This window comes from Canis aureus, chromosome 12 (genome assembly GCF_053574225.1).
Source record: "Canis aureus isolate CA01 chromosome 12, VMU_Caureus_v.1.0, whole genome shotgun sequence".
In the NCBI taxonomy this organism is placed as follows: Eukaryota; Metazoa; Chordata; class Mammalia; order Carnivora; family Canidae; genus Canis; species Canis aureus.
The window spans coordinates 35,677,363-35,699,717 of NC_135622.1; the positions used below are offsets into that span (position 1 = coordinate 35,677,363).

At 45.1% G+C, this 22,355-nt stretch overlaps 1 protein-coding gene across 4 annotated transcripts in view; it reads right to left on the reverse strand.

The window, feature by feature from the left end:
- Positions 1-22,355, reverse strand: part of VIT (vitrin) — a 104,242-nt gene that overhangs the window by 14,635 nt on the left and 67,252 nt on the right. For 3 of the 4 annotated variants that reach the window (XM_077843622.1, XM_077843621.1, XM_077843620.1), the window contains exons 9-11: positions 17,761-17,805; positions 16,193-16,255; positions 12,366-12,513 (exon numbers count right to left, since the gene is read on the reverse strand). In XM_077843622.1, the coding sequence (XP_077699748.1) occupies positions 12,366-12,513; positions 16,193-16,255; positions 17,761-17,805 (256 nt within the window). The remainder of the gene's footprint in view (positions 1-12,365; positions 12,514-16,192; positions 16,256-17,760; positions 17,806-22,355) is intronic. The other variant, XM_077843624.1, reaches the window with a different exon arrangement.

Sequence of the window (22,355 nt, forward strand, 5' to 3'; positions counted from 1 at the left end):
AGAATCTTTCTCTAGAGAGGAGCCTCTGCAGGTAAGCTGGGCAGCAGCAGCTGAGCAAAGGGTGTGAATGTTTTATGACTAGGTGGAAAGGGGGCTGGGCAGGAGGGGGGCTCTCTGTTGGGTGGGTGTGCACTCCCACACCCATGATTAAGTGAGGATGCACAGTAAAAACACATCTCACAAAGCACTGACACTTAGCCATTGGCCAGGTTTCAAGTGAGTGTGACCTCTAGGGTCACATGGGACCAGGCACTCCAGAAGAGCCTGCACTTGGTTCCGTGCTCTGATGCTGCCTTCTTGAAATCCTTAATTTTTGAAAATAGGGCTTTGCAAATTATGTAGCAGCTCATACCTACAGGTTATTACGCCTTCAAGGGGAGGTAGAGTCCCCCCGCCCTTTTTTTAAAGTAGACCCACACCCTGTGTGGAGCCCAATGTGGAGCTTGAACTCAAGACCTGAGTTGAGATTTGGCTGCTTAATTGACTGAACAACTCAGATGCCCCCCACTTTTTTTTTTTTTTTTTTTTTTTAGGGAAAAGACTTTTAAAAGTAGCCTTTCCACAAACACACCAGGAATAGGTCTTGGGAGAAACAGCTTTAGGCAGTTGAGGTGGGAATCCAAGGTGACTTACAGTGGATTCTTAGCACGCTCTTTGGGAGATGTAGCTTCTCTAGGACAGACAGGAGTCATCCTCTGCCTCACCCCACTTCCCTTCCCTGCTCTATCCCTGCTTTCCAACTTTTCTCACTATCTCAAGGTGATCTCTGGGAAGAACTCCTGGAGGCTGGAAGTGTGACTCTCTGTCCTCCAGTGACAGGGGCTGGTCCTTAGCCGAAACCCAAGCCAAGTGCCCCGAAGGCAGGCTTATCTCTGTGAGAGGAAACCGGGAGGACCGGCTCCCTTCGGGGAACACAAGGCAAATTTCAAGGAAGCTCAGGGAGATGGGTGTTGGCGCCAAACCCAGCCAGCTGAAATGCCACCAGATGAAAAGGATTAAATGAAAACAAACAACAACAATGACAAAGGAAACTGCAGAACGTGGGTGACTCTCAACCCGTGTGCGGTGTGAAGCCTGGCCCACCTGAGCTGCGGTCACCCAGCCCCTGTGCAGGTTGTGCTTTCCTTTCCCTCTAGGCTCAAGGGCTTCTGAGTTTATGCTTTTTACAGATCTGCTGCAGTGAATGCTGAACTTGCCCCCTCGCCATCAAGGCTCAAACCCTGGGCTCCACCTTTACTTGCTCATCACAGGGCCTGTGAGTCCTGTCTGTAAAGTCCTGGAGGCTCCTCCATGCAGGATTTGCCTTTCTCCCTCCTCCAAATGTCTGCAGGGACCCTCCGAGCTCATGCACTCTGCTTCTTGCTGTTTCTATGATGAGAGTCTCTATTTGGTCTCTGCAAAGCCAACTGTATGCATATCTGCTAAAAAATAAACCCTCTTCCTCATGTTCAGCTCTGCGTGGAAAATACCTCTGCTCAAAAATCATCGGAGGCTCCCATTGTAAAACTTCCTATTTTGGCTTTCAAAAGCCCATCCATAATTTAATTCCAACCCACAACGTTCATATGGTGCTGTCTTCGTGTCTCACTATTTCCTGGTTTCTTAGCTTTGTGTTCTTGCTCATCAATCTCCTTATCTGGGAAACCCAAACTGCTCACCCTCGAGCTCCTGCTCCCTGCCACCTGCCCCCTGCCCAGCAGACAGTCTCCACACTTGACTCTGCTTCTCTACCCACAGCACCTTGCACACCACAGCACCTTAAAAATCTGCTCTATACCACCACCCATATCCCCCTCTGTATTCCCTCTTCTGACTCAGCCCAGCAGAATGCATTCTGGACACCTTCTGACATACCCTCTTTGCCAAATGCCTGTTAGACCAACCTCTTAAATATCTCTTGTCTCTCTCCCATCCTTTCTATCCTCAAGTTTGGACTTTGAGCTTTACTATCTTGAACTATTGCTATAGCTTCCTACCTGGTCTTCCTGTACCCAGAGCAGCCTCTGCAGAGGACCTTTTATTCAATAGGCTGTCGTGCTGATCAGAGGCAAATTAATGTGGGAGCTAATAATACCTCTTCCAAGGGGCCTAATTTTGTACTCTTTTTCTTAAAAGGGCCATGAACTGCATAAGCTTCAGAGTTCCCAAAGTCTTGATCTTCCCTTGGTGACCAAGGAAAATGAACTTTCTCAAGACCTGAAAAATAAAATATGAATCGAGCCAAAACAAACAAAATATTATTGGCTATAAAATGAAAAATTGCAAAATCAGTATTGACAAGTATATAATTGTCTACCAAACATAACACAATACATACTTCATTAATTGCAAAAGTTTAAACTCTTAAAAGTTTAATACATTTGAAAATGACTTGTGGGCTGGATTTTCTCCCTTGCAAGATGTCTTGAGAATGTCTGATGGTTGTGAAGAAATCATAGCTATCATAAGGTGTTGCTTATACATAAATAATTTAAAAAGCAAAAATATAAAATTTTCTTTCAAAAGTTTTTCCAGAAAAAAAAAGTATTTAAATGTAGAATTTAGTTGCTTCATCACATCTGTGGCATTCCCTGGAATGCTTCTCAGGAGGCTGTCTTATTATTGATCCCTTTGCAGAGCAATCGATTACCTGTCTCTTCCCCATACTATATATACAGCCAGGTCTCCTTATTTGCAGTAGTTATGTTCTATAAAGTTGCTGCAAACTTCATATTAGCAAATACTGAGCCATTGCTCCTAGGGGAGATACTGGCTTAGGGTCCTGTGCGCCTCTGATCCAACATTTTCCGCAGTAGATTGATATATAAACTTGTTTAATGTCCATTTCTGTTGGAAGACATCTAATTTAATGTATATTTCTTAAAAATAATTAATTACATGTAATATTTCTGTCTAATGAAATACCAGCTGAGAAGGGTTTAACAGCTTTCTGACCCTGGGTAATGTTACTATAAATTCTTTGGCTTTTAAGCCTCACAATGCTGTCCATTACGTTTTTCGGGTTTTTTTTCACATCAGTTGTCACTTCATGAATTCATAAGTTCAACTACTTTTCCATAGCTTCATCAGGCATTCTAGTCATTACTTTAGCACTTTTTGGAGCAGGATCACATACAGATCAGTGATTTTCCTCTTTCTTTTTCTGAAAGTATCGAATCATTGGTTCATTAACACTGAACTCATGCCTGAAGGAAACTTACTGAAGAGTCGTAATTTCAAGTACATCATAGCCTTCTTGTGATTAGAACATTAGTGAGCATTTCAGCACTATACTTGGGGGCCATTTAAAATAGTGAAATCACCAATAAAAAGCACAAACATATGAAAAATGTGGCATTAAATAGATTGCGACAAGGAATTTACAGTATGGCAGCTGAAACAAGAAGGCAGAACTTTGTCTTGTTTGACCTTGGCTGGGACCATATGTCAAGCAACTCAAATCCCACCCCGATGCTATGGTAGTCTGCAGATGGCTATAGAAGTACAGTGAGAATTTGCTTGCAAATATGGAAGTCACAAGTCATGAAAATCGACTGCTAACCTATTTGAGAACAGGCGCTATGTCCTAGTATTTTCTATCCCTAGTGCTTAGCATACAGCGGATAATAGGTAGTGGTGGCATAAATAAATGACAGGAAGAAAGTTCCTGTCCTCTCTTGGATCATCCCTAGTGGAGGTGAAAACTGCTTCAGAGCTCCACACTGATCCTTCTCTTCCCTTATTACATCACAGAGGTAGATGAATCCATCTACAGAGGCAGACAGATGAGCTATTCACATACCCAATGAATAGATGCTTTTAATTTTATTTAATGTTATTTCTTTTAAAAATATTGCCTCCCTTAGTAGATGAAGTCCTGAAAAATATAATCTCTGACATATTTGTTGATTTATTTTTAATGGACTGAAAGTTTGGATCAGAGGACCTCTGAAACTCTCCCATTGCTACAATTATTATTAGGGCCAAAGCTACTGAGCCATCCATCAAGAGCCTTATAGACAAATGTAATCAAACCACTTAGAAGAATTTTACATTAGTATCCCCTGCAAATGACATAGAGTTTAGTGCATGGTAAACACTCAATAAATCTTTGCTAAATTGAAATGTAATTAAATAATAAGAATGATTGATATGTCTTTAATCTGCAAACTGTAGCAGCTCCTGGTACTACAACACATGGGTGTATGTATTCTTTTTCAGGAAATATGGGCTGGTGGCCTGACACCCTAACCAGGTTACTTTTCAGAGACAGAGACTAGTTAAAAAGTTCAACTATGGGGGAATCCCTGGATGGCTCAGCGGTTTAGTGCCTGCCTTTGGCCCAGGGTGTTATCCTGGAGCCCTGGGATTGAGTCCCATATCGGGCTCCCTACATGGAGCCTGCTTCTCCCTCTGCCTGTGCCTCTGCCTCTCTCTCTCTGTGTGTCTCTCATGAATAAATAAATAAAATCTTTTTTTTTAAAGTTCAACTATATTTCTATCTAAGCAAACTTTTATTTATTTTTTTTAAGATTTTATTTATTCATGAAAGACACAGAGAGAGAGAGAGAGAGAGAGAGAGAGAGAGAGGGAGAGGCAGAGACCCAGGCAGAGGGAGAAGCAGGCTCCATGCAGGGAGCCCAATGGGGGACTCTATCCTGGGACTCAAGGATCATGCCCTGGGCCAAAGGCAGGTGCTAAACTGCTGAGCCACCCAGACATCCTATAAGCAAACTTTTAATTTGTAATTTTATTACAAGATCTCATTAAAGGAAAACTTTTTTTTTTTTTTCCTGAGCAATATAAAAGATTTCCTTTGGAAAAAAAGAGAAGAAAACAAACAAAGGCTTATAGCTCAAGGAGTACATAACTAATTGTTCTGTTTGGAAAATAAACTGAGAGATTATAGGGAGTGAGAATTTTTGCACAGAAAGGAATACTTTATGCAACAGGAAATTATTACCCTGTGCATGTTTAAGAAAAAAGAATGCCTGTTAGAAATAGTTGCAGGTGATCCCTGGGAAGGCTTGGGACCTAGGGGCAGGGCACTGGGATGGATGTCAGTATTTCCAGGCTTTCCTGATGGTAAAAATCACCTGAGGCACTTGTTAAAATCCACAGGTACCAGATCTTCTCCTGGCAGAAGCTCAATTCAGGAGGTCTGCACTGGAGGTGGGCATTTTTGTTCGTCTGTTTGTTTTAAGCAAGGGATCCAAGTGAATCCTATACTCAGGGGAGTTTGGGAAGCCCTGCAGTCTGGAGGACTTCTGAGGCCCCTTCAGTTCATATCCCAGATGCTACTGCTTTAGCCCAAAGTAGTTTCCAGTCACACTGAGTGAGCCTTTCAAGGGAATTTTCATGCCAGTAGAGACATATTAACTGATCAGATCTCCTATAGCTCAGACTTTTCAAAACTGTTTCCTCCAACAAGGCATCATCACCCTGAGGTTAGCAATAAAATAACCTGAGTATATTGAATCTTTTCATTTTCTTAATGCTAAAATGTGATGATGTATGGCCTTAGGCACCGAGATGAACCATGCCTGTGAAATTAGGGAGACGTTCTAAAGTGACCCTGGTTGCCCAAGGACATGCCAGGAACTGCAGGTTGGGCAGAAAATTTACTCCTTGAGTGCATTACCTGGCTCAGAACAAAAATGATTTCGCTACCAACTTCTCAAGGGACTGAGCGGACATGGCCAACCCAGTGGCCTGGGCCAACCTGCTGATGGACTCTGTACAACCAGCTCCTTTGGAAAGGACACTGGTCTTACATTTCCTAGGATCAGAGATGGGGAGCAGGGTCCTATAATAAAATTTTGTTTTTAGATGAACGTTTCTTGTAATTAATAACAGTAATTCAATTCATCCACCAAAAAGAGTAGAAAATTAACATGCATACCTCTTCCTGCTGGGGAAAATGTGGACATGCAATCTGCTAATCTGAGAGTCACTCTGGAACAAACGGACTCTTAGGCTCGCTGGTCTGTAACTGCGTCACAGAGCTTGGAAGCACTGTCTGTGACCTGGAATGTCTGCAACAGACACAGTGTTTGGCACTTCCTGAACTCAGGCATGCGCCTGGCCACCCAGGGATAATGTCTAATGTAGATTCTGATTCTAAAGGTCCACGGTGAGGTCTGAGGTTCTGCCTAACAGCCTCCCAGTGGATACCGTGGATCACACTTTGAGTAGCAATGTCTTAGAGGATGCTGTAAGAATTAAGAAAAGCAGCAGTGGGTGGCCAGTGATAAGAGGAGGGGGGAGAAATAGTCTGGAGAAAGTGTGAAAAAGGCTAAGTAAAGGAGGAGGAGGTACATAGCCGGGAGAGGATTCACCAGTTGACGGCACAGGCCTGTGGGAATATCTGTGCCTGCACTCTGGTTGCACAATAGAATCACCTGGGGAGCCCTAAAAATTAATGCTGCCTGGGTCCCACACTCAGAAATTCTGATTTAATCGATCTGAGGTTTGGTCTGGGAATTGGGATTTTCAAAAGCTCCCCAAGTGGTTCTAATGTGCATTAAAGTGGCCATCTGCTTCTCTAGCAGAATGATCTAGGGATCTAGGGATGTAGGGTGAATGATCTCGGGGGAGCTCTGTGATAAGCCCAGTCAATGTGTGATGGGGCTATAAGGGGAACCCTAGAGTGGAAGTGCTGGAAGTCAATTGTAGTCTTTGTTTTATTTGTACCTCCGGGAGAACTGAATGGTGAGGAATAGAAAAAGCATAGGATTTTTGTATAAATGTTATTCATAGCTCACTCAGCCTTGAGACTGTGTCCCTGAGGAATGAGGCTGAAGGGCTCACGTCCCTGTCTCTTAGAAAGGAGGGTAGAGGCACAGTCTTTACAAGTGTCATTAGGCCCTGGAGAGCCTTCCTAGGCAGATGACAGGCAGCTGCTCTGGGATCCTGTTAGTTTCTGTAAAGGCAGTGTAGGGTGCAAGAAGACCAGCATAGGTATTGGAGACATCTGGGTTCTGGACAGTGGGGCCACTCTACTCCTGGGAAGCTGAACTGTCTCTTACCCTCTTGGCAACAGACTGGAATTACAGACTAAAACATCAACTCCTGGGTATTTACTAGATGCTGGTTTAATAAATCTGAAATTGGACCCGGGCATTGACAGCTTTAAAGCTCCCTAGTAATACCAGTGTGAAGTTAGGGCCTGGGCAGCACCTTCTTGCTCTGAGCCCCACAGAGCTGTGTCTCATGCTCCAGCCCTATCCACTTCTCCTTTGCTGCAGACTCAAGAGAAAGTGCCAGAATGGTCCTCCTTGCCAGGTGAATTAGTTCCCTATTTCTGCTGTAACAAATGACCATAAACCCAGTGGCTTAGACACTTATTACCTTACAGTTATGGAGGTTAGAAGTCTGACATGGTCTCCCTGGAAGGGCTGTGTTCCCTTCTGGAGGCTCTGGGCGGGGATGGCAGGTCCCATTTCCTTGTCTTTTCCATTGTCTAGAGGCTGCTTGCATTCCTTGCTCATGGCTCCCTTCTTCCATCTTCAAAGCCAGCAGTAATCTATCTCTGACCATTCTTCCATGGTCATATGTTCCTCTGACCGATAATAGCAGGGAAAGGTTCTCTGCTTTTAAGGTCTCAGGTGATTAGGACACTTGATAATCCAGGATAATCTCCCCATCTCAAGGTCCTTAACTTTAATCACATCTACAAAGTCCCTTTCTGCCATGTGAGGCAACATATTCACATGTTTCAGGTGGACAAGTTTGGGGGCCACTATTCTGCCTACGATACCAGTCCTGCTACTTGTTCTCCCCTCCACTCTGTCCCACACATGGAGGCTCAGCTAATCCATGGGAGCCTCTGGGCATCCTTCCTTCCGGAACGGGGTGGCAGGGAGGGAGGGGGCGGCTGAGTGTGCCACTGAAGCTCTGCGGTCCAGGGCTGCTAGGTAAGAAGAGTAACGGTGCGCAGCCCACCCCAGAGCCACTTTCCAAAACCCTGGGCAGCTGTTACAGAATTGGGAGCAAAGAAAAAGTCTATTTCATGTTGAAATGAAGAAAAACCAACATTTGGCTTTGTTCTATAACTGTTTTCCCACTCTTGGTATCCTAAGGTTGATTACAGAGTTCAAAAGAACATGTGCAATTCTATTCCATTTATACTGAAACTGAGGACGAAAATAAGATCATCTGGAAGGTCCAGGGGCACCCAGCACACATGGATCCAGGCTGCAGTGAAGACGCAAGTGGCTTGGCTTCATTCATTCTGTGGACTCGAGTTCACCTAATAGCTACTTGCTCTGGCTGTCCTTTCATTTAGCCTTTCAGTGTCTCTATTGGTATTAAGTGTGATCACGAGCCTGTTGGCTGTGTACTTCTCTATTAGAACTCATGTGCCAGACAAGGGCTTGGTTCTTGGCTTTTTTGTTTGTTTTTTTGATTTTTTTTAGATTTTATTTATTTATTTATTTATTTATTTATTTATTTGTGAAAGACACACACAGAGAGAGGCAGAGACACAGGCAGAGGGAGAAGCAGGCTCCCTGGGGGGAGCCCGATGTGGGACTGGATCAACCCTGGGATCATGATCTGAGGCAAAGGCAGATGCTCAACCACTGAGCCACCAAAGTGCCCTGGTCCTTGGCTTTTTGTCTAAGCACAGCATCTAGGTCTTTAGCTTGGTGGAAAACCTCAATTATCAGAAGCTTTCTGGGCAGATGAGCAAAATCTTCACTTTGAAGTCAATTTTGTTTGACATTTTAGGGATTAACCAAAGATTTAGTATTTGCCTTCTCCCCAGCGGTCATGCATTTAGCTGTGTGCTCTTAGGAAAGTCACTCAACTTTTCTGAGGGCAGCACCACCTCTCTTATGGGAGGGGAGTGATGATTGTGGAAGGAAATCTGTGCTTGCTGAGAGGTTAGTGCAGTTGTGGGTTACGGGCTCCTTTGTGTGCAGGGAAGATGGTACCTGGGGGAGGGAACATGCTGGTACCACAGTGTTAAGGCTCCCCCTAGCCTGGATCAGGAGAAGGAACCCAGGTTGTGCAAGGTGAAGTTATGGAGGAGCAGAAACCACAAGCCTGTTGGTCAGCCTAGAGGAGAATGGAGTGGACAGAAGGACACGGAGAGGCCAAGGAAGAGAAGGGAGAGAAGGACCAAACACCTGTCAGTCCTATGACATCAGCCTCCCTGCACCTGGCTTACGTGGACTGGTTTTCTGTTTCTTGCACCCGAAAGATTTTTGTGTAGGATATGTCAGAATCAGGATTCGGAATGAGTACTGCATTCCATAAATCAGACCATTTTTAATACTTCCAGTATTTTTATTTTGTATTTGCGTTTTGTTTCCTGTTAATAGTTGAGGCTTTTAAATTCTAAATTTAAAAGTCTTAATTTAGCTGTAGAAGTCTAAATTCTGACTCAGCCCTCCTAAAGAAAAGCAGAAAAGGAAACTTCTGGGAAGCTGGTGGCTGGTGGCTGCGGGCAGGGGGCCCAGAAGCGTGGCATGCATGAGCAGAGATTCCAAGGTGTGGGGACTCCTGCCCGGCCAGCTCCTTCCCAGCCTATGCCTCTCCTTGGAGTGCTCATTCTTTATGGGACGGTCATTTCTTTCTTTCTTTTTAAGATTTTATTTATTTATGTGAGAGAGAAAGAGCATATGCAAGGGGAGTGGCAGACAGGGGGAGAAGCGGGCTCTCTGCTGAGCAGGGAGCCCAAGGTGGGACCCTGGGGTCACTACCCAAGCCACAGGCAGCAGTGCTTAACCAGCTGAGCCATCCAGGCATCCCAGGGCTGCCATTTCTTGTAGAGCCTCATTTCCTCTCTATAACATGAGGAAGTGAAAACAAGAGCTATCTATGGTCCCAAGGCTCTGCGATTCTGAGAGAACAGGGCTGATCCCAGGGATGGTAAGGTGGGCATTGGAATCTGCTGAGAACCCAAAACACCAGGAGAAGAATCAGATTCCCAACCCGCCAAGTATTGGTTCTTCCTGCTTTTCCTTTGCCAGAAACACAGGCCCCACATCTGGGAGGATTCCTGCCTCCTCCCCTTTCTTGCCCCACTCCCTCCCTCTTTATACACTAAGACTGTTAGTCAAAGGATTGTAGGGAGCCTCTCAAGGAGGGAGCCAGGCAGCTGAAATCAAAAGCAATTTTAGCTGGGCACATGGATCTCCCCTTGCACCTCATCACACCCTTCTTATACCACCCTCCAATTTATTGTATTTCCCACATTCCACTGACGGATCCATTACCTCCATGCAAAACATTGTGTCATTAGAAATCACTCTACCTAACCGGAACCAAAGCTAGAAGGGAGAGGCGGCTCATCTAGTCTGTTAGCCCAACATTCATTTATTGGTTGTCTTCCCAGTACAGAGCCAGTCACTGAATCACAGAACGTCAGGTTTGGCAAAGCCCTAATAAATCATCCCATGCACCCCCAGTACTTTACAGATGGCAGCACTCACATGGAGAGGTTAGAGGACCTGCTTAAGGTCACACAGCAGAGCTAAGGCCAGAATTCGAGATATACTGTCACTAGTTCATTGTACTTTCCACTCCACCCCGCGGCTAAGGAGGGTGCAGATGATTGATTACCTTCTATGAGCATCAAGTGAAGGAAAACAGACACAATTTCTCTTAAGTGTTCTAAATTAATAAGGACCCAGGAGGCAAAAAAGATGAATAGCAAGGCAGTTTTAGAAAGTGAAATTGGTAATCACATTAGGAAAACGGCAGAGGGTGGGGGGTTGAGGGATGGTCTTCTGTGGGGTGGGGGGCCTTGACTAAAATGGTTTTCCTTCCTTGCTACATTTGCTCGTTCATCCACCTTCTCACTGGCACACGCACCATTCTCCTGCCATTTTTCTTTTCCTTGACATATTTATTACCTTATTTTCATATTATACTATAAACCTTGGTATACACAGCTTTTAAAGCAGCTATTTTTAATGCAAGATGACACACCAAGCTTTGAACCCCCCAATAAAATTGACTGGGGACATCTGGCACGAAAATGCTTACATTTCCTCCCTAGAGAAGCCTGCTCTCTGTTTGCTATCTTTAAAAAGTAATGCAGGAATGAAAATAGGTTGACATTTCGAAAACAAGAAAACAATGACCAAAAAAAAAAAATCTTATTTTTCTATTTCAAGTTAAAGTCCTCAAGATAGATCCTTTGGCATTGAGAGTTGACATTTGCAGCAATTGGTTATTTTCATATATTTGACTCTGACTATATACAAGTGCCAGGTAGCTCAACTACTAATTTTTCTTTGGGAAAAATTTTTCACGGGAATAGAAGATATTACTAAATGTGTTATTGAGATTTAGTGCTAAAAGTACAAATGTTGTAAGTTCTTATGAAAATAAAGGGTTTTTGATTATTTCTTTTTACAGTTCAAAAATAAATATTCTAGGGCCTTTATTATAACAACCTTGATTAAAATGCTACTGCTGGAGATCCTTGGGAAATTTTGAAAGATCTGGAGATCCTCTGATTGTTGTCAGGTATAAATGTTCTTACGTTTTTGAGGCTTCTGAGCAAGAGTCACCAGGGTCTGTGTTAGTTTCTATTGCTAAGGTTAAGCTGAAGATCTGTGGGGAAGAAGGGGTCATATTGTGTACGAGGGTCCTTTGTGGAAAGTGAGATTGCTCTCCTGCCCTTAATGGTTCCATCAATTATTTGAGATTTATGCTTGTTTGCTCTTTCAATTGTTTGTTTATCTGCCAACATCTGTATATCTGCTTTGGAGAAAGGCCTATTATTATGAAATAAGATTGACTTATGACCCCAAATAAGAGGAAAGGTTGAGTGTGGATGTCAGTATGAATGCTCAGTTTCTACCCTAACTAGAATAACGGAATGGATTGGACACAGTCACCTGGTGCTCAGCTGACCGATGGGACCAACTCCCCAGCCTGCCTGTCTGCTCCATTACCTGGGGAGGTTTTCCAGTAGCAGGTCACATGGAGAAAAGGAAAAGTCAACCTACAGCACCATATTTTCGACGCCTCTTACTTATAAGTGGATAGGAGGGAGCACTGGGCGCAGTCCACCTTCTTGGTCTACAGGTAAGGAAACTGAGGACAGAGAGGTGAAGCCCTGACCCGAGGCCATGCAGCGTATTATTGACTGAGCTAAGACTTGAATCCAGCTCTCCTCATTCCCAAATAAATACTCTCTCTACCAAGCATGAGTGCAAATGCCATTTACTTCCACATGTTCATTAACCTGTCCTTCCCTCCTGGAAGAGTCAGAGTTCTTAAATGGCACCCGAATTGCTTCCATTTCTGTTGTTTAATCTGTATCAGGGAAGAGGATGAATATGTGCTGTAGGATGCGTTGGTATGATTCGTGGCACAACATTCAGCATGCAACATCGTTTGATTTCTGGATTAAGAACAGCACTTACCCATACTGAACAACACCCATCAGTGGACCAGCAGGGCCAATGTCAAGAGTTTGGGCAACATCAGCCAGGAACTGCTTTTGGATTCGGAATCGACGTTTGCCAATGCCGGAGCTCCCGTCAATTAAAAATGACAAGTCGATTTTGCAGTCTGAGGAATGGAAAAGGGCTCTGTTATTCTGATGACCCCTCATTGCATTAACCTGGGCTTTCTCTCCTCTCTCCACCAGAGCCCCCTGAGAATCCAATGAAAAGAAAGTAAAAAGTTGTGGCAAGATGCAGGGTATATTCATTTATTTAACTTCTTAACAGATTTTCCCTGGGCACCAAGGTCCGGGACACTCGGACTAGTACTTATTTCTATAACTGCTTTAGAATTCTCGGTATCAGCCGCACTTACAGCCTTCAGAAGCAATGGCCTTCCAGTCAAGTGTGGGAAAGCCCTAAGGATACTTTCCTCGGCTCGGACCATGTCAGTGTCGACCCCCAGATGTAGAATTCACCAAGACGGAGTCTCAGGACCTTGCGGTCTCTTACTCTCATCTTAATTTTGTAGAATTATGTGTTGAGTTTTTATAAAGGTATGAGATCTGCAAGGCTAGTGAGGAGGGAAGGTCAGGAACGGTAGAATGAGAAATTGATACCAATCTTCTCCTTCACTTTCCTGGGTGAGGCAACCATGGAATTACCCACATGTATCTATACATATCAGTACTTGTTTGTAGCAGTCTTCGAATTTTTTCCTTTCTTTTAGTTGTGATAAAGACTAGGACTGGTTCTGGCTAGGATCTCTGGACCTCTGTGAATATATGAAGGTTATGATGGAGGTGGGGGCTAAAAGCTATTCTAGACCTTTCAAACACTGTGGGAATTGGTCGAAAGCCATATAACCTGATAGTAGTATCTTCTCTGCTCTTCACTGAAATTACATCATCTTAGTATGATAAAACTGATTATTCAATTCTGATCAGAAGTTCTATATATCCCTTTGATTAATAAAAAAAAGTGGGGGAATGAATCGTTTAACACCTGCAGTCTGAGAGACAAAAATATTTCAAAATAGAGTTCTATGGGGAAAAAGAGAGAGAAGGACACTGATATTAGGAATTTCTGGGCTGGAGTATCTGCAAGGACACTCAGGCCAGTGCTGCCCTTTGTGCTTGGGCGTGCAGCTGCCTGGACAAGCCTGGATCTCCTTAGGCTGCCTCACGATCATCCATGAGGCCACTCTCAGGCTTCTCTTCTCTCCCATGTGTGTTGCATCGCTTCCATGTGACTGGGGTCCTCCCAGTCCTCAGAAGGAGACCAGTAAGCAGGGAGGGATATATGCATATATTAAATGAGAGCAAGAAATGAATATGAGTTGACATAGTTTTAAGCAGAACTGATGAGATATATTTATGAAAGAGTGATACTACAGAATTGGCAGATCAAGGAAATAAGTTATATCTGGGAATGTGCTTCATTATCTTGCGCTGGTGCATGGCAATAAAAGCCAGAGAAGTAGGCGATGACAGGGACTTCTCTGGGCCTGGCTGACTCTGCTCCATCTGGAATTAGTGCCTTGGCTCATTAGCGGATCTTGCAAACTTTTATTTCCTGTCTGCCTGGACAGTCGGTGCCTGATAACTCTTCCTGTTCAGCTAGCTTCTCCTGTCCTTTGCCCCCAAACTGCCTATGCAAAAGCATGATCCTTGAGATGAAGACTGGAAGAATCAAATAAAATCAAGAAGTGAGGCTTAAAGATACCACGGTAGCCTGGGAAAAAGGAGAAAAGAAGCAGAACTGTTCTATGGCTTGTGATTTGTATCCTACACAAGGCCCACCCGTTCTTTCCTACTCCTGAGCTTTGCAATGAGAATTGTTGCCAGCAGGTGGCAGTGGTGTTCTTCAGGGCTCCTTGCTCACCACACTTGCCGGTTGCTAAAAAATGAGGACCCCCCCCAGGCTCCACCCAGACTTACAGAATCAGATCCCCCCCATTTTAACAAGATCTCCAGGTGATCTCTGTCCCATTACAGTTTGAGAAGCACTCCTGAACAGGGGTTTGTCTTCCAGCTGTCAGCAGACTAGTTCAATATGCCTTTTAAAATGAAAACTTAAAAAAAAAAAAAATAGTGGTTAATTAGAATAAGGCCCAAAGGTGATTTTCTTTTTCAGTAAATAAAGCACATGGATTTTGAGACCCTGTTTCACTTCTTCATAGACCATTTTTTCCTTATTTCTTACATCTGGAAGCGTGCTCAAGATGGAAGTATTCATTTCATAGCTAGGTTTTAAGAAGTTGAGATGCTCTCTACTTGCTTGGCTCTCTTTACTCAGGACCCTGATGGCTGACATTGGAATCACCTGTGCTCTCCATTTCCCAGGCTGCTCTAATGATCCTGGTTTCAGCTCTGAGCGTGCGCTCCCTGAGACCCGGTGGCTTTCTCATATTGGGATGAAAACATGCCGATATGAAGATGACATCAATACTACAGGACAGGATTGAGTTACTAAGCGTTCAGCATGAGCAATTTATTGCTGTCACAGAGGACAGAGGTTGGAAGACAAGGAAGAAAAGGTGCGATATAGTGTCTACAGGAATCAATCTACCAATTTTCTTAATTGCTTTGGTTTTATCCAACATGATATAATTTTATAGATTAATGCTTTGTGTTGTTCAATACATTAGGCCAGTATTTCTTAACCTTGAATATATATCAGAGTCACTTTTGCAGCTTCAACAAATAAAGGTGCCCAGAAATCACTCTGAGCTGTGCTTCTCAAGGTTTGATGTGCAAAGAAATCCCTTGATTCAGTAGGTCTGAGGTAGAGCATGAGATTTTGCAGTTCTAAAAAGCCCCCAGGTGACACTGATGTGGTCAGACCATACCCAGAGTAGCAAGATCTAGGGTGAGCGTGATTCAGGAGGTATGAGCCAGGAATTTGGCCTCTTGATTTTTTAAAAATGTCTTTAGTTGATTCTCATACCCAGTGGGGTTGGGACTCATGGCCCACTGGTGGCTGACTTGCCACAACTTTCTGAAGGAATCTGCAGGTGATCTCCTTGGCTTGCAACAGTCAACTACCTCTTGATTTTCCTCTTTCCCCTGTTCCTTCTTCCCTGGTATCTTCAGGTGGCTCCTCCACCTGTTTGGTGCTGGTGATCGGGTTTAAGGCCTCTGGTTTCCCTAGGTCACCTTTCCTGTTTTTCATAACCTTGGTTTTGAACCTTAGCTCATCATCTTCCAACTCTGAATTCCCAGGTGGGCTGCTCCTTCTCAGTCAGATCTGGGTAGTCAACTGTCTCCCAGACCCGATGTCTTGTGGAAGATGGCAGACAGAAACAACCTTCCTGCCCCCACTGACCCCACCCCTAGAGGTCCTCATGGCGGTACCATTTATCCCAGTTGCTCAAATCATCTTCCTTGACTTCCTCTCTCACCCCTCCACCTCTAATCCTCTAGAGTCTTCCTTCTCTATCTTCCAAATCTGCCTATTTCTCCCCATATCCACTTCCAGCTCATGGCTCTGTCTGCCATCATGACCACTGGGCTACTGATCCTCCTGGCAAAGCAGTCTCTTCTTTTACCCCCACTCCTTTGTCTCCCCTTTACATCCCACCCTGTTGCCATAGTAATGTTTAAAAAGTCTGATCCTTTCCCCTTGGTGCACACAGTTTAAATCCTCCATTAGCTCCCCTTTCCCCTTAGAACAAAGTGACAGAAGAGAGGAGATAAATAGATCCAGGGTGGGAGAGAAGTGGGTTTGCGTGGGAGGAGTGGGGAGAGAGGGGAGCAGATCGGATGTCACAGTCGCTCTGGGTTTCTAGTTGTCAGTTCACTTACTTGGATCTCCCTGGGATACTGGCTCCAAAGACTGTGTGCTTAATTCTTCTTTTGGAACAAATCCTGGAAAGAGCAGTAAAACTTTTGGTGACTTACAAGAACAGGAAGCATCTGGCCTTACCCCAGGGATGGGGACATAATGGATATTCACACCCAGCTTGGGGGCGGGGTGGGGGGGGCTTGGTTTAAGGCTGACTGTGCTCTTCTGACACCACCCCCCCGCCTTCAGAGATAAGAATGAATTACTGACAGCCTACTAATGACACAGGACTCTCCTGGGTGCTCAGAGTGTTTGAAGTCAGAAGACTTGGGTCTGTTCCCTACTGCCTGTTAACTGAATCTATCTGAGCCTTAGTTTCCTTATCTGCAAGCCGTAAGCACTTTGCCAGTGGAAATTATCCTTCTGTAAAATTCTGAAAATCTCAAGGTCAGGGCATGTGTCTTGCTCATCATGTAAACCTTCACTGTGCCTACCACATGTAGGTCCTTGGTCAACATTTGGTGACTGAGTCAATGAACAAAGATGGGTGAGACACTTGGACAGTCTAATGGGGGGGGGGCAGTGCAGATATAGACTGCAGGGGAGGACCTAAGACCCAGTAATGCAAATAAATAAGAGAGTCCAGAAAGCAATCCCTCCCCTCTACAGCCTGAGATTAGAGGTAAAGCTGCAAAAGGGTTTTGTGCTTGGGGAGTGTGTGTGTGTGTGTGTGTGTGTGTTGAATTTCATTCTCGGGGTCTTTTCTTTAGAGCCATTTACATGGGAGCCAAGTTCACACATGTAACATCTAAGGGTATAAAGATGATCAATAAGAATCTTTACAGGCTTGGGAAGGCCAGTGAGTTTCTCAGGCAGCACCAGAAGTTGGTCAGTTGGTCTCCTGGTTTTCCGGATGCCTGGGAACATCCTCCTAGAGGCTCTAGCAGAGCAGGAAGGGGGCTCTGCTCCCTCTTGGCTGCCATGAGCTTTCTCTAGGCTTGTTAGTTTTTCCAATTTGCCAAGCACATGATTTCATCTTTCCATGAAAGGTCAGTCTGCTCATCCCACTTCCTCACATCATTTTAAAAATTCGCTTTGGGTGTCTAATGGCCTTTCTCAGCCAGGAGCCTCTCAGGGAAACTGTCTGAGGCTCCCTATTGGGGGGAGGGGAAGAAAGAAATGAGAGGCCAGCGTTCTCTCCTCCACCCTGTTGTCTCTCCCTACCAGTGAAATCTGCCCGCAGACCAAGAGCTGGGTTTGCTGTTGGAGTTCCAAACACTTAATTCAGTAAACAGTGAACAACACTCATTCACAGGAAGGGAAAGCTGGATCCCACTTTGCAAGGAAGGAAGAGGGAATAGAGGGAAGTCAGGGTGTGCCTCCAGATGGAGTGAGCATCGAAACCTAATTCTGGGGCAAGGAACTCACTCCCCTGTGGGTCTTAGTCTTCATGTTTCTCATTTCCCTTTTGTTATCCAATGCACAGCAGTGGCCTCTGCACCACCAGCTGGGTTATCAGATTCTCCTAATTCTGTAATCCTATGTGTCTCCATCTAGTCATGGCCAGGAGGTTGGGCTGTATAATTACCTGCATCTAAAAGGACCGATCCAGGTTTCCACAAGTCCATTTCCCCTAATTTTCAAAATTAAAAAGAAGCAAACTTGTTATTTAGGTAAAACCAGCAGAAGCTCTCAAATGAAGTGCCAGGATGATGACATCTTCCAGCTGTGGCAGAAAGTTCAGTAAAAGAACATGGGACCAGACTTTGAGATGAGGCCACCTAAAACCTATAGGATTTTCCCCTTGGAAAGCTTTGAAAACCAAAGGCAGAAGCGTGTTTGCCCTTTCCTTTCATTCACTGTGCATCAAGAATCATAGAAAATAGGAATCCAGGGATTCAAGGGGACCTAAAAGCTCATCCGATCCAAACCAATCCCCCCAGCATGCTTCTACAACATCCGTACCAAGGGACTGGATGGTTGGGGGTTAAATAGAGACAGGGAATCCATCATATACCCAATCAAGATAGTACATTCCTTCTTGAACCATTGAGACTGTTAGAAAGTTTTTTCATTTTGATCTAAAATCTTAATCCGACGCTCCATCCACACTTTTTCAGCACCCAATATGTGCCCACAGTCATTTGAGGTACATTTGACTCACCCATCTGTTTATGTTCTCTTCCTTAGAACTACTCAGAACAAATCTGGCCGCTTCAGGGGGCAGGTAGTCCATTCATTTCCTGAGTCTCTGCTTCTCACTGCGCGCCGCAAGCAGAAGAAAGCAGAGCGGCACCTGGCATTTCTATCCGCAGTAAAATGTTTAACGCCTCCACCATAAACTGGTGCTGATAAAGTGGAAGGGGTGGTCAGGAAGGGGGCGATTCTGAGCCTGTGGTCCCTGATGGTTTTGGGGGAGTCATGGCCAGGAGGGGCTCAGAGGCAGCACAAAGGTGTTATGAAGCCTCTTGAGGACACCAACGATAGCTGTTTCTCTCCTTCTGTCCCTTCCTCCTCTCCCACCTCCCCAGCTCAGAAACCCGAACTCGGAGGGCCTAATGAGCCCAGCAGTTTCGCTGCATGCTGCAGTGATTAACACACTAGAAAGAAGTGATGTTTCCCTTTGTATGATGGAGATGCCAGGCTGTTTTGAAAGGCAGACTGTGTTCGTGCACATTCAGATTTCACGGTGAGAACGGAGTTTAATTTGGCTCAGCCATTACCCAGGTGTGTGATCTTAAACAAGCTGCACACCTTCTGTGAGCCTTAATTTCTTTGAATAACATTAGCAGGTTGGATGAGATGATCTCCCAGTTCAAATTTATGATTTAGAGTTTAAACCTTTGGCTTCTTTAGCCTTATTTCTCTATCGCCACCTACTGGCAAAAACCTGTCCTTTCCCTACAGGAACAACAACAAATGACCCCCCCCCCCCAAAACCCTGGAGGGCTGGTGGTGTCTCAGTTTTCACCTGAAGCTTTCAGTCCCCTCAAAGGCTACAGAGAATCAGAATGCCCAACGTATTTCAGCAGGGGTCTCCACGCCCTCACATCCTGTCCTGCGAGCTGGTCCTTCTGTTGGTGCCGCTTCTATTTATTTGGGACAAGTATGAACCAAATCATTTTTCTCCAAAAGCTGAGGGCTGACAAATATTTGGACAGCTGAGGCTTGGTGTTTTTGGACTTGGTAGTAACGGCACATAAGTTTGTGAGAACACTTACATTCTGGTGTCAGGAGGAACCAGGTGATGTGAGGATAAAAGGCGTGAGAAGGCCCATCCGGTGCCTACAGAAACCCAGCCAGGAGCTGGGGGGCACTCGCTACCTTCTCCGACCTTTAGTTTTCTCCTGTGTAAAGCTGAGGTCATCAGCACTTATCCTGCCCTGCCTCCCATGGAGGGAAAAGTGTAAGGTAGTCTTACAACACAGGGACTTATTTTTGTGGCAGTCCTCTCTTGGTCATCTCATTGATACTATCAGTGTCTAAGAGGTGCCGGCTCTGAAGGATTCCCGTGGTAAGAACGTAGAACCATTAACAGGGAGAGCGTGCTTAGTGTCAGGCAATGACCAAGCACTTTGCAAGGTTAAGTCACAATAACCCTGTGAGTCAGGTTAGAACTATGACCCCCATTTTAGAGGTGAGGAAACATGCACAGGGAGAGATGGAGCTGAATTGGAAGGCTGGGATCTGGAGCCCGTGATTAACCACCACCTGTTTGTCACACAGGAGTGAGGGCCACTTTAGCATGTCAGGGTACTGGGGTAGGCCCTGAAGAGAAACCACAACTCATACTAAAGGAGAGGGCCCGAAATCCCTGCTCTGAGACCCTGAAGGTGACCTTTGCACTGGTTACAGCTTCTGTTCCCTGCACATCTGGAAGCCACCAGCCCGGGACCCAAGCAGGAGCCGCAACACATGGCCCTTAGGCCTCTAAAGTTTTATGGGGCAGAAGCACAGGTGGCCCTTCAGCCCCCTGGTTCCCCCTGCCCCCACCTGGAGATTCCCCTGGAGTGGGGGTGTGAGGAGGTGGCAGTCTGACAAGCAGCAGGCTTCTGGAGCTGGGGTACCTCCACACCTCTGGCCCTTCAGCCTGGCTTCCTGCCCTGGGCCACACGTTTCCTTTGGACAACTCTCTCTTGCTATAGTGGAACGGCGGGTGCTCAGAGAGCAGCTGGCTGTGCCAAAGGCGTCACCGTGCCCACGGCCTATTGCACAGGGGCTATCAGAGAGGGCTGAGGATAGGCCGCGGGTTCTGGGCATGAGCTGTCATCCCTGAGAAGCATCCGTGGTCCTGGGTTTACACACAGGTTACCCTCCAAGCTCAGTGGGGGATACTGGTTTGGGACCTGGCAGTCTTTTCTCATGTAAACATTAACTCCATGGTTCGCTTTCCAGGCTAGTGAAGCTTATTTGATCAAATACGGTAGCATGAAGCAGAATGGTTCTGAGGAAAAGTCACTGCATTCTAACTGAAGCCATCGGGAGCACCCCTCCCTCCCCTGGGGAATATAGCAGGGGCAGCCATGCTAGCAAGGTGGCCTCTGTCCCCGCCCTGTCCCCTGTCCCTGTCCTCTTGTCCCCTAGCAAGGTGTCCCCTGTCCCTGTCCTCTTGGAGGAGGGGGTAGGATCTGGCAGTGGGGGCTAGAGGGGGCAGTGGCCTTGCCGATGACTGCGGAAGACCAGAATATGGGAACTTCTACCCGTAGAGGCACAATTCTAGGATCTGAAAATATCCAGTTCATCTTTGTAGTTCTAACCCACAGCACAGTGCCTGACATACAGCTTGCTCAGTAAATATACATATTTCAAATTGTAGAACAGTTCCTCTGCAGTGGGGGTGGTGGCTTAAATTGGAGGTGTGTGAGGTTACATCTGTGGGCAGAAGGCACAGCAGGAAGGGTAGCAGGAATCATTCATTGGTTTTAAGTCTGGTGTCCTGTGGAGCAGAGGATGAAGTGTTGAGGTCAATGACTACCTCATTAGGTCCATATATAGCTGCTTGTATCTGTTAATTGGTTGCCCTAAACACAGATGAGGTATTTAGTGGGGCTCATGAGATTTGGTCCAATGAGGTGTATTTTTATCAGTGATAAGAATAGAAGCAAGCGGCATGTTAATCAATTTTGTGGATGACAGAAAAGTTGGAAGGGTAGTTAATACACTAAATGACAGAATTAAGATTCATGGAGATTGCAAGAGATGAAACTAATGGAGAATTTCATAGTGATAAGTGTGATGTTCTAAGTTGGGTTCAAAAATTCAACTGCACAAAAATGGGATTGGTGTGACCCACTTCTCTAGAAGTGCAAGAGAAAAAAGTCCTGGTGACTTGAGTCATCGCCAGTTCAGGAGGAGATGAACTGATGGGTTGACAGGACATCTCCCAAATGCAACTTGGGTTGTTTTAGTGGAGGCAGGTTAGGCTGAGAGAGGCAGTTCCCTGGCACACGGCCCCTGTGGCATCATGACCTGCTCTGCCTTATTCTGAGTCATGAAAGGACTGTAGTGTAGCTAACTGGGTGTACCACCAGTCACAGAAGGACCTGTGGGAGGAATTGGAGACATTTATCCTAGAAAAGATGAGCCCTAAAGGTGGACATGAAAGCTTCTTTCGTATATTTGAAAGGCTCTCAAATTCATGCTCTTAAAAATAATTGAAGACTCCAAAGGGCTGTTGTTTGTGGGGGTCATATCTATTGTTTTTAATCATGTTAGAAATTGAAATAATGCATTCTTTCATTTGAAAAAAAATTAACTATTTTCCCATTTAAAAATAGAGCTATTGTGTTTTAACATACTTTCTATGGAAATAGCTGTTATTTAAAAACAATTTGGTAAGAAGGGTAACAATTTTCTTCAATGTCTGGCATAATAAAAGACTGCCCAAATCTGATATCTGTTCATCATTCTGTGTGATATGTGTTTGGTTGAAGTACACAAAGAGTTGTGCAGTAGGAGATGCGAGGACCTCACAGAATCCCTGAAAGCAGAGTCCTCGGACCACACTTGGACAAGCTCTAGTTAGACAAATTCAGATCTGTGGCCCTAAGTTCTAGATAGTTCTGTCTAACAGTGCGGGGCAGGGAATCCCCTGACTGCTCACTCAAAGTAACCTGACCTGGGGCAAAGGCCTCTATCTGGCATGCCACAAGGGACTCATTTGTTTGATGGGGAATGAGACCA